The sequence below is a fragment of the Neomonachus schauinslandi genome, chromosome 9, assembly GCF_002201575.2.
Source record: "Neomonachus schauinslandi chromosome 9, ASM220157v2, whole genome shotgun sequence".
Lineage (NCBI taxonomy): Eukaryota > Metazoa > Chordata > Mammalia > Carnivora > Phocidae > Neomonachus > Neomonachus schauinslandi.
In genome coordinates, this window is record NC_058411.1 from 73,767,631 (window position 1) to 73,780,927 (window position 13,297).

General features: G+C 36.5%; 1 protein-coding gene across 1 annotated transcript; it reads left to right on the forward strand.

Moving 5' to 3' along the window:
• The first annotated feature begins 12,142 nt into the window (after positions 1 to 12,142).
• Positions 12,143 to 13,069, forward strand: LOC110585374 (olfactory receptor 4N4C). Its single transcript, XM_021695578.1, has one exon. The coding sequence runs from the start codon at positions 12,143 to 12,145 to the stop codon at positions 13,067 to 13,069; it is 927 nt and encodes a 308-aa protein (XP_021551253.1).
• The last annotated feature ends 228 nt before the right edge of the window (positions 13,070 to 13,297 follow it).

The window sequence follows — 13,297 nt, forward strand, 5'->3', positions numbered from 1 at the left end:
TGGTTCCCTGCTGGAAGAGCAGTGGCCTGACTGTGCCGCAGATCACAGTTTATGGCAACACCCAGCTGAGAGTCCGCTCCTTGGCTCCATCTCTGCAGCTGGCTTCCCCACTCTGATACCTGGGAGCTCTGCCACACTCAGGCACCCCTGGTCTTTCTGTGACTCCAAGGGTCCTGAGACCACACTGTCCAGCGAGGGTTCCACCCCCACTTAGCCACTGAACTGACATCCCTCAGTGGAGACGACTTCTAAAATTTCCGATTTTGTGCTCCAAGGCTCTATCACTTGCCAGTAGTGGCTGACGGAGGCCCCCTCCCCCCGCTGTCTATCTTCCCGAATATCTCCTCAGATTCACTTCTCCGCATGTCCTACCTTCCAGAAAGTGGTCACTTTTCTGTTCAGAGTGTTGCTGCTATTCTTTTCTTTGAACTCCTGTTGAGTTTGTAGGTGTTCAGAATGGTTTGATCCCTATCTAGCTGAATTCCTGGGACCAGACTAAATTTAGGTCTCCTACTCTTCTGCCATCTTTCTCCTCCCCCCACCCCCAAAGCTCTTTTAAGATGAGAGCTGTCTAGCAGGCATAGGGGGCGATGAAAATGGATGAAAGGAGGATAGAACCCCAATGAAGGGAAGCTTCAGAAAACAGAGAGAAGTGGGAATTCATATTATCTCTGATGATGGAGTATCTTAGTTATAAGTGCATAGGCAATAGCATGGAACAAGTTGATGGGCTTAAGGTACATTTATAGAAACTTGTCTGTATCATTTAGGACCCTAACAGAAAACTGATGACACACTCCAAATAGAATAATTCACAAAGAGAAAATCACTGAGGGACTGTCTATAAAATTGCAGATATGGAGGACTCACATGGGTCAGTACCATAACCAAGGATTAGAAGCAGTAGAGCTGTTAACACCATTATGCCCAAAGGGACTGGCAGAGTGAGTAGATAAACCCAAAAGGAGAGAGATTTTCTTTTCCCAGATTTTTAAAAATTAAGACTTAATTTTTTTATCATGTTAATGACCATACATTACATCATTAGTTTTTGATGTAGTGTTCCATGATTCATTGTTTGCATATAACACCCAGTGCTCCATTCAGTATGTGCCTTCTTTAATACCCATCACCGGGCTAACCCATTCCCCCACCCCCCTCCCCTCTAGAACCCTCAGTTTGTTTTTCAGAGTCCATAGTCTCTCATGGTTTGTCTCCCCCTCCGATTTCCCCCCCTTCATTTTTCCCTTCAGTCTGAGGTTCACAGCAAAATTAAGCAAAAGGTACAAAGATTTTCCATATCCCATCATGCCCCCACACATGCATAGGTTCCCTCATTTGCAGTGTCCCCCAACAGAGTGGTTACAAAACATCATAATCACAAAATGTCCATAGTTTACATTATGGCTTACTCTTGGTGTTGAATATTTTGTAGGTTTGGACAAATGTATAATGACATGAATCCATCATTATATTATTATACAGAGTAGTTTCACTGTCCTAAAAATTCTCTGTGCTCTGTCTTTTCATCCTTCCCTATCCCCACCCCTGCCCCCCAAGCCCTGGCAACCATTGACCTTTTTACTGCCTGCATACTTTTGCCTTTTTTAGAATGTCATATAGTTGGAATCATACAGTATATAGGCTTTTCAGAGTGGCTTCTTTTTCACTTAGTGATATGCATTTCAGTTTCCTCCATGTCTCCCTTTCTTTTTTTTATTGAAATACAATTCACGCAAAATGTTACATTAATTTTAGGTGTATACCATAGTGATTTGATAAGTCTATGCATTATGCTATCTTCACAACTAGTGTAGCTATCATCTATCATCTTACAACACTATTACAATACCACTGAGTATATTCCCTACGCTTAATCTTTTATCCCTGTGAGATATCTTATATCTAAATTCAATTTAGTTAACATATAGTATATTATTAATTTCAAGGTGGAGAAATCACCAAAAAAATACAGTTATAATAAAATGTTATGAGGAATTATATGTATCTTATGGTTTGGGGTAAAATTGTAAATGGGATCGACTCCTTAATTGCTCTTTCTTCTGTCTTGTTGTTGGTGTATAGGAATGCGACTGATTTCTGTGCATTGATTTTATATCCTGCCACTTTACTGAATTCCTGTATGAGTTCTAGCAGTTTTGGGGTGGAATCTTTTGGGTTTTCCACATAAAGTATCATATCATCTCCAAAGAGTGAGTGTTTGACTTCTTTGCCGATTCAGATGCCTTTTATTTCTTTTTGTTGTCTGATTGCTGTGGCTAGGACCTCTAGTACTATGTTGAATAGCAGTGGTGATAGGGGACATCCTTGCCATGTTTCTAACCTTAGGGGGAAAGTTCTCAGTTTTTCCCCATTGAGAATGATATTGGCTGTGGGTTTTTCATAGATGGCTTTTATGATATTGAGGTATGTACCCTCTATGCCTATACTCTGAAGAGTTTTGATCAAGAAAGGATGCTGTACTTTGTCAAATGCCTTTTCTGCATCTATTGAGAGGATCATATGGTTCTTGTTCTTTCTTTTATTAATGTGTTGTATCACATTGATTTGCAGATATTGAACCAACCTTGCAGCCCAGGAATAAATCCCAATTGGTCGGGGTGAATAATTCTTTTAATGTATTGTTGGATCCTATTGGCTAGTATTTTAGTGAGAATTTTTGCATCCATGTTCAGGGATATGGGTCTGTAATTCTCCTTTTTGATGGGGTCTTTGTCTGGTTTTGGGATCAAGGTAATGGTGGCCTTGGAAAATGAGTTTGGAAGTTTTCTTCCATTTCTATTTTTTGGAATAGTTTCAGAAGAATAGGTATTAATTTTTCTTCAAATGTTTGGTAGAATTCCCCTGGGATGCCATCTGGCCCTGGGCTTTTGTTTGTTGGGAGATTTTTGATTACTGCGTCAGTTTCCTGAGTGGTTATGGGTCTGTTCAGGTTTTCTATTTCTTCCAGGTTCAGTTTTGGTAGTTTATAGGTCTCTAGGAATGCATCCATTTCTTCCAGATTGTCTAATTTCCTGGCATATAGTTGCTCATAATATGTTCTTGTAATTGTATTTCTTTGGTGTTTTTGGTGATCTCTCTTCTTTGATTCATGATTTTATTTATTTGGGTCATTTCTCTTTTCTTTTTGATAAGTCTGGCTAGAGGTTTATTGGTCTTATTAATTCTTTCAAAGAACCAGCTCCTAATTTCATTGATCTGCTCTGTTTTTTTTGATTTTTCTATTATTGATTTCTGCTCTAATCTTTATTATAAAAGGCACTTGCACAGCAAAAGAAACAGTCAACAAAACTGAAAGGCAACTGACAGAATGGGAGACAATATTTGCAAATGACATATCAGATAAAGGGCTAGTATCCAAAATCTATAAAGAACTTGTCAAACTTAATACCCAAAAAACCAAAAATCCAGTGAAGAAATCAGCAAAGACATTCTCCAAAGAAGACATACAAATGGCTAACAGACACATGAAAAAATGCCCAACATCACTCAGCATCAGGGAAATCAAAGCTCTAGTGAGATACCACCTCTCACCTGTCACAGTAGCTAAAATTAACAACTGAGGAAACAACAGATGTTGGCGAGGCTGTGGAGAAAGGGGCACCCTCTTACACTGTTGGTGGGAATGCAAACTGGTGCAGCCACTCTGGAAAACAGTATGGAAGTTCCTCAAAAAGTGAAAAATAGAACTACCCTATGATCCAGCAATTATACTACTCAGTATTTATCCAAAGGATACAAACACAGTGATTCAGAGGTGCACATGCACCCCAATGTTTATAGCAGCAATGTCCACAGTAGCCAAAATATGGAAAGAGCCCAGATGTCCTCGACAGATGAATGGATAAAGAAGATGTGGTATGCATATATATATATATATATGCATATGTATATACACACACATGCATATACGTGTATATATACATACTCAGCCATCAAAGAGAATGAAATCTTGCCCTATGCAACCGTGTGGATGGAACTATAGGGTATTATTGTAAGCGAAATAAGTCAGTCAGAGGAAGACAAATACCATGTGATTTCACCCATATATGGAATTTAAGAAACAAAACACATGAATATAGGGGAAGGGAAGGAAAAATAAGATAAAAACAGAGAGACTCTTAACTCTAGGAAAAAAACTGATGGTTGCTGGAGGGGAAGTGGGTGGGGAGATGAGGTAACTGGGTGATGGTCATTAAGGAGGGCACTTGATGTAATGAGCACCGGGTGTTATATGCAACTGATGAATCACTAAATTCTATCCCCAAAACTAATAATATACTATATGTTAACTAAACTGAATTTAAATAAAAAATTAAAGGAAATTATAATAATATAAATCCAGGCACACCTATCACCTTTTTTGAAAAATAAGGGTATTATCATTACCTTTGGAATATACTATATGCCCCTTAATCCCATTCTTTTCCCGCTCTGCTCAGAAGGATACTATTATCCTGTTTTATCCTTTTGCTGAAGATTCCTCAGTGTTCTCTTGGTTGGAGGAAATTTGTTCTCTAGAACATTACACAGGAAAAGCACATGAGTATGAGTTTCTGGGTTAGTGCATGTTTAAAATTGTCTTGAGACTTGATAGATACCTTGGCTTAATATAAAATCCTTGTAGTGTACTTTCTTTAAATTTTTGAAAATATTTCTCCCCTTAAAAAAAAAAGCAACATTTTTGATGTTGCTGTTGAAAGAAGTCTGATGTTAACCTGCAGAGGAAAAACCCTTCATATGTAATTTTTTTTTTTTTGGATACTATTTTTTCCTTAATAGTCAGTTAAATTCAGGGAATACAATACTTACAGATTTAAATATTTATTTTATCATAACTGTAATATTGCTTTCATCTAATAAGAAGAAGCAAGAGGACTTCTATCTCATTTCAAAGCTTATTATTAAAGCTATGTAAGGATAGACAGATAGATGGGTGGACCAAACTAGAGTGCAGAAACAGACTCACACAAATGGTAAATCGATTTTTGTCAAAGATACCAATATAATTCACCAGGAAAGGAAAGTTTTAAATGATACCACAGAAATTGAAGATTAATATGAAAAATAATAAACTTGGGCCTCTGTCTCACTGCATACACAAAATGAATTTGAGTTGAATCATGGACCTAAATGTAGAAGTGGGAAATATAAAGTTTCTAAAAGAAAACATACAATGCTTTCTTACATTGTTGGGATAAGCAATGATTTCTTAAACAGCACAAAAGAAGCTATAATCATAAAAAAGTGACAAATTGAACCTCAAAAAATTTTTAAAAATTACTTCTCATCAAAATACTCCATTATGAAATTCATAAGCAAATCACACACTGGGAAGGAAATTTGGAATCTCATTTCTCTCTCTCTCTCCAAGTAAAAAATAGGCAAAATATTTAAATAGACACTTCAGAAGATATACAAATAATTGAAAGCTCATGGGATGATCACATCACTTGTCATCTGGGAAATGGCCCAAAACATGATTATGTGTTCAGGCAGAGCACTCTCCACTATTCTGCAGAACAGCAAACCTCAGAAGGAAAAGAAAAATTGGTTTATCACATGCTTCCAGGAGCATATAACATCCTTGATTCGAGACACTGTCACCTAAATGACTCAGTTGCTCTACCACTTCTCAATGCTGCCTGGTCAGTGGATGAGAACTGTGGGACCCTGACAAAGTGGGTGTTTGGAGTATGGACTCTGGATTGGTTGGTGCCTTTGCTAGTGAGACATTAGCTATCTCTAGGAATTGGTTAACCCTGGTAGGGGCAGTCTCTCCAGAGTTGGCAAGGCCCCAAGATGTCAAAACATCAAAAATACAAAAAATAAAAAGGCATGATTAACATGCAACACCAGATGTTGGTGAGTTGGTGGAATGACTTGAACTCTTACACATTGCTGCTAGGAATTTAAAATAGTTCAACCACTTTGGAAAACTGGCAATTTCAGGTAGATTTAAACAGATATCTACCTTATGATCCAGTAATCCTACTTAGAAGTGTTTAGCCAAGAGAAATAAAGACACATGTCCACAAAGTGACTTTTATTAGAATACTCATGGAAACCTTATTCACTACCTGAGATCTGAAACAACCCAGATGCCCATAAGAGGATAAAAATAATAGAACCTTTGGATTATATACCTACAAGGGAACATTATCCAGTAATAAAAAACAGCAGCTGCAGATAATGTAATAGAATATATGAACCTCAAAATCATAATGCTGAGTTAAAAAACCAGTTGAAATAGAATACATGTCATATGATTCTGTTTTCATAAAATCTGAGGAAAAGCAAAAGTAATCCATGTTAGAAACTAGAAAGTGGTTGCTTACTATGATGGTGGTTGCAGGGGAGGAAGACAAGGATCAACAAGCAACTTTTTGGAGCGTTGGAAATATTCTACATCTTGGTTCCTTGAGTGTATACATCTGACAGAAGTTATTAAGTCTAACATATGTGCATTTTAATGAATACAAATTATATTTTAAGAAATATCAAAAATTTATGTTCATGCTTCTTTGTAAATACATATAATTTCTTAATGGACACAACAGAAATTAATATTATCTTTCTGTTGTGAGGTGTGGGGAGAAATGGACACGTGGAGGACTGAGATGTGAAGGAGATTTCTCATTGTACAAATTATTTCTTAACCTCTTTATTTTTGAAACATATGCATATATTATTTATTTTATTTTATTTATTTATTTATTTTAATAAAGATTTTTATTTATTTATTTGACAGAGAGAGACATAGTGAGAGAGGGAACACAAGCAGGGGGAGAAGGAGGGGAGAAGCAGGCTTCCCCGTGGAGCAGGGAGCCCGATGTGGGGCTCGATCCCAGGACCTTGGGATCACGACCTGAGCCGAAGGCAGATGCTTAACGACTGAGCCACCCAGGCACCCCTATTATTTATTTTAAAAAGGACAAAAATCGAATATGTTTAAAGCAGAATGTCTGATTTCTAATCCTTATCTTTTCCAGTTATCTCCATATTTGTAAATTATACAACCATCCACACAATTATGCCATTCAAAAAATCCCAGGAATTATCTTTGCTTCCTCACCTCTCACATCCAGTCCATCAACAAGTCCCCTTGACTATTTCTCCAAAACATATCTTTGGTATACAATTGTCCCTCCATCTCCTGCCTAACTACCATCATTTCTTGTTTACAGTACTTTAAATACTCCCTAATTGGTCCCTTTGCTTCCACTCTTGCCTTCTAAACTCATTATTTACTAATAACCAGAATAATCTTTTAAAAATGTAAATCAGATATTGGCACTCTTCTGTTTATAACATCTCAAATAGAATGATGACCAGTTGCCATTTGATCTGTATCTGGTCCTTCATCTCTATCTTGCCTATGTTTTTTTTTTGTTTTTTTCTATTTGGTTACTACTCTTTCACCCCAGTGGCCTTTTTGCTTTGTCTTCCTCCTTTCTGCTTCTCAGTGCACCATCCTCTTCCTGCTTCATGGCCTTCTATCAGCTCTTTCTTTAAATCTCTTGTTGATGTGACATATCATGTTGATTGTTTTGTGAATATTAAACCATCCTTGCATCCTGGGAATAAATCCCACTTGATTGTGGTATATGATTTTTTAAAATGTATTGTTGTATTGTTGGATTCGGTTTGCCAGTATTTTGTTGAGGATTTTTGCATCTATATTCATGAGAGATATTGGCCTTGACTTCTCTTTTCTGTGGTGTCTTTATCTGGTTTTAGTGTCTGGCCTCATAGAAGGATTTTAGAAGTTTTCTTCCTTTTCTATTTTTTTGGAATAGAGAAGAATAGGTATTAACTCTTCTTTAAATTTTTAGTAGAATTCATCTGTGAAGCTGTCAGGTCCTGGACTTTTTTTGGGTGGGTAGTTTTTTGATTACTGATTCAATTTCATTGCTGGTAATGTCCAAAATTTCTATTCCTTCCTGCTTTAGTTTTGGTGCATTATATGTTTTTAATAATTTATCCATTTCTTCTAAGTTGTCTAATTTGTTGGCATATGGGTTTTCATAATATTCTGTTACAATCCTTTGTATTTCTGTGGTGTTGGTTGTTATTTCTCCTCTTCATTAGTGATTTTATTTATTTGGGTCCTTTCTCTCTCCCTCTCTCCCTCTCTTTTTGATGAGTCTGGCTAGAGGTTTATCAATTTTGTTGATCTTTTCAAAGATTCAATTTCCGGTTTCATTGATCTGTTTTTTGTTTTTTGTTTTTTTAGTTTCTATATCATTTGTTTCTGCTCTAATCTTTATTACTTCCTTTCTTTTGCTGGGTTTGGTTTTGTTTATTTTTCTTTTTCTAGGTCCTTAAGGTGTTGGGTTATGTTGTTTATTTGAGATTTTTCTTACTTCTTGAGGTAGGCCTGTATTGCTATAAACTTCCCTCTTAAAATCACTTTTGCTACCTCCCAAGGATTTTGGACTGTTGTGTTTTCATTTTCATTTGTTTACATATAATTTGTGATTTCTTCTCTGATTTCTTGGTTGGTCCATTCCTTATTAGCATATAATTTAACCTCCATGTACTTATGGTCTTTCCAGATTTTTTCTTGTGGTTGATTTCTAGTTTTACAGTGTTTTGGTTGGAAAATATGCATGCTTTGACTGATTTTTTTTGAATTTGCTGAGCCTTGTTTTGGGCCTAATATGTGGTCTATTCTGGAGAATGTTCTGTGTGCACTTGAAAAGAATGTGTACTCTGTTGTTTTAGGATGGAATGTTCTGAATATGTCTGTTAAATCCATCTGGTCCAGCATGCCACTCAAAACTACTGTTTTCCTTGTTGATTCTCTGTTGGGATGATCTGTTCATCAATGTAACTGGGGTGTTAAAGCCCCTTACTATGATTGTATGAGGATGAAATGTCTTTGATTGTGCACTGTATTCTTTAAGAAAACATTTTATGTTTAGTATTTTAATTTTTTAAATAGTTTGAAAATCTTTCCTTTAAAACAAAATCAAATCTAAAATTTAAATTATGTTGCCTTCTACTACATGATTTTTAATTATTTTTCTTCTGCTTAATATTTAGTTGAAAAAGAAATAGTTCTTCATTATTGCTTTAGCAGAGCATAGGAATGAAAATAACAAATACCAAGGGTGTAATAGGATCTATTTGGGAGAACATCCTCTCTTTACATGGAAGGACTATGGAAAGGAGACTTTGTGAGCATCATTTATTTTATCTTTGCCTATCTTTTTGTCACCAGAAATATGTTGAATCTAACATATTTACCACCTACTTGACCACAATTTTTTTTCTAGATGTAGCAATGATTTTTTTAATCAATTATACTATTTTTCTCTTTTTGAATTTCAGTGTAAAACATAATTTCCTGTGGCTTTCTACTCACTGAGACCTAATAAATATGCTTGCAATTCTATTGTCTCTGTCACTGATGGAATGTTGACTTTAAATCCCAGAAGTGATACAGTGTCTGTTTAACTGATTTGTATTTGAATATTTGTACCTAACAAATCTCAAGTCTAATCTTTGATTATATCTTGTTGGCATTCTAATAATTCCCATTGCAAGCATTCAATAGCTTTGTTAGCCTTCAAATTCCCAACGTATATTCTTCATTGCATCACAAATTGGCTGTGTATTTCAATGTGTAAGAAGCTCCTGTGTGAGATTTATTTAACAACAAGGGTAGGAATAATCAGTAATTGTTCCTTCCATTAGAAGGTGATGCCTGCTGTGTGAGAGTAGTGTTGGATTGCTAGAGATGTGTTTTTATCTTCATATTTATGAAGAATAGAAAGAAGGAATAGATGGAAACATATTACAATTCTTCAGGTGGGGCATTTACTGTCATGGAATGCAAAGGTCAGAATTATAGTAGAAACTAATATATGAGGTCTGAATTCAGTGATACAGCAACACCTTTTATCTGTTCTCAACAATATATATCTAGTTCTTCTCAATATTTAAAATTACTTTATTGGGGATATACAAAGCCTTTGTTAAAATACCAGTTGTCTTGGGGATGTTAATACTTGGTGTTAAATTTACATATCACATATTAACTGAGAGAAGTGAGGGTTGTTAGATGGTAATGAATCCCATCTGTTAAAGAGTTAATAGAAGAACAGAAGTTTATGATAGAAAATAAGACACAAGATACAGAGGACGAGCCTGCAGCTTTTACCTTAGAGGTATTTAAAGTTCTCTCTTTTTTTTTTTTTTAAGGAAGCCCGATGCTGGGCTCGATCCCAAGACTCTGGGATCATGATCTGAGCTGAAAGCTTAACTGACTGAGCCACCCAGGCACATCTCCCCCCCACTTTTCTTGATGTCTTAAAGATAGCATCAATGTTTGAAAGACTATGAAATAACTACTGTATAATAGTGTGCCAGATGCATGCTACTTAGGAGTTAAGTAGAGAGGGATTTCTGATTCATTTTTTTAGCAGCAGGTTTATGCACAGAAGGAATGATAAATATTGAAGCCAATGAATGCTTAAGCAAAAAAAGGAAGGAAGGAAAGAAGGAAGGAAGGAAGGAAGGAGAAGAAAGAAAAAGAAAGAAAGGAAGAAAGAAAGAAAAAAGAAAAAGATAGAAAAGAAACAAAGAGAAAGAAAGAAAGAAAAAGAAAAGAAAGAAAAAAGGAAAGGAAAGGAAAAGGAAGAAAACTGATTTGGATGGTGCCATTTGTAAATTTTTGTGCTTTAGTTTTGCTTGGAGACAATGTGTGTGTGATCATATATGTGCCTTTGTGATGTAAAGTACCTCTTTATTAATTTCCAATTTAGACTATACATGGAAACCTCTGTTACTAATTAAACTATTTAGGTTTAGACATACAAAAAGCAAGTATTTTTATGTTTTGAATAGATGTGCTGTTGTAAAAATTTCCTTTGGTTTCTTGATTTGGGATGCTTTTCTCTTCCTTCTTTCCCTCTTTCATTCTGTCTCATCTTATATTTAGTTAGTGGATCCTTCTTGCCCTCCTCTCCACACTCCATATTCCACAACACTATTTAAAAACAAGTGTGCCATGTAACTGAAAGCATGTGAAATATTATTTTTTTTCTTTTAAGATTTATTTATTTGAGAGAGAGAAATAGAGAGCATGAGTGGGAGGGGCAGAGGAAGAGAGGGAGAGAGAATCTCAAGAACAGCACAAAGTCTGATGCAGGGCTTAATCTCATGACCCTGAGATCATGACTGGAACAGAAACCAAGTGTCAGATGCTTACCTGACTGTGCCACCCAGGTGCCCCTGTGAAATATTGTTTTAAATCACTAGTATTTGCTCTAGTTCAAATTTCTTCAAGCTTTTTAAATTTTTCATTTCAGTAATAAACCATTTTGAACATGCAAAGCAGTATCTATATTTTATTTGTATACTTTACATTCAATTACACCATGATTCTATATAAAGTATAGAGCTTTCAAAAATGGAACTTCAAAGAATCAGATATAATAATATATGTATATAAATTCTACTATTATTATTTTCATGCCAATAAATTATCATGTGTGTTGGGTGACCACATTCCCAATTTAGAGGCCACTGTACAGATAAGCCTCAGATCTTATATTCTCCAGAATGACCAGGATTTTTTTTAATTTAGACCACATGGATGGGTTGATATTCTATAGGGGAAAAGGAAATATTTCAAATAAGCAGGTTTTTTTTTTTTTAACTTTTTAAGTCAGCCTTCTTAAGGTATAATTTGCATAGAGTAAATGTAACAATTTCTGTATAGTTTAGTAAATTTTGGTGAAAGAACAGACACTTGTAACCATTATAGTCAAGATATGGAACATTTCTGTCACCTTAAAAACTCTGCCATTCCTCTTTGCAATCAATCCCCACCTCAACTCCCATTCCGATAAAAACCTGAAGAACTTGATAACTGAGATTGATAGTTAAATAGAAGCAAAGAACTGAAGAAGCAGAAGAGTGTGGCTTCAAACCAAGGTGTTGGCAGATAGAAATGTAGAAGAATAATGGGTAGAAAAGATTTCTTAGGTTGTAGAGAAGTGATGGTGTAACAGATGTGGCACATACTGCTTTTACTTTGAATAGGACTATGATATAGATGCAAGAGATGGAAATAAACTCTCTGCTTCCTGATGTTCTGTAGGCAGAGGAGATGGAAAATGACAATAGCACAGTGGTGAAAGAATTCATCCTTCTTGGTCTGACCCAGTCTCGAGGTATTCAGCTCCTGGTCTTTGTGCTGATTTTAACTTTCTATCTCACCATCCTCCCTGGAAATTTCCTCATCATCCTTACCATCAGATCAGACCCTGGCCTCACAGCCCCACTCTACTTTTTTTGGGGCAACTTGGCCTTCCTGGATGCATCCTATTCCTTCATTGTAGCTCCCAGGATGCTGGTGGACTTTGTTTCTGAGAAGAAGATAATCTCCTATAGGGGTTGCATCACTCAGCTCTTTTTCTTGCACTTCCTTGGAGGAGGGGAAGGATTACTCCTTGTTGTGATGGCCTTTGACCGCTACATTGCCATCTGTCGGCCTTTACACTATTCAACTGTCATGAACCCTAGAGTTTGCTATGCCTTGCTGCTGGCTCTGTGGCTTGGAGGATTTATCCACTCCATTATCCAGGTGGCCCTCATCCTCCGTTTGCCCTTCTGTGGCCCAAATCAACTGGATAACTTCTTCTGTGATGTGCCACAAGTCATCAAGCTGGCCTGCACAGACACTTTTGTGGTGGAGCTTCTGATGGTCTTCAACAGTGGTCTGATGACCCTTCTGTGCTTTCTGGGGCTGTTGTCTTCCTATGCCATCATCCTCTGCCATGTACGTGGGTCTGCTTCTGAAGGGAAGACCAAAGCACTGTCCACATGCTCCACTCATGTCATTATTATACTTCTCATGTTTGGACCTGCCATCTTCATCTACACTCGCCCCTTCAGGGCCTTGCCAGCTGACAAGGTAGTTTCCTTCTTCCATACTGTGATCTTTCCATTAATGAACCCTGTGATTTATACCCTTCGCAACCAGGAAGTGAAAACTTCCATGAGGAGGTTATTGAGTCGGCATGTGGTCTGCTGAATAGATTTTATAATAGGAAGTAAAGAGGAAATTCTTGCTGTAAACCATACATTCATTTAACAAATATTGTTTTTCACTGAGTACAATCCATTTGTCAGGTACTATTGTAGGCAATGAGAGAGAGTTATGCATAATTAGGGAATAAACTTGGTATGCTTAAAGAATATGAAAGAAACACCTGAGTATTTCTCAGTTGGAGTATGATGAATAATTGTGAGAGATTTAGGG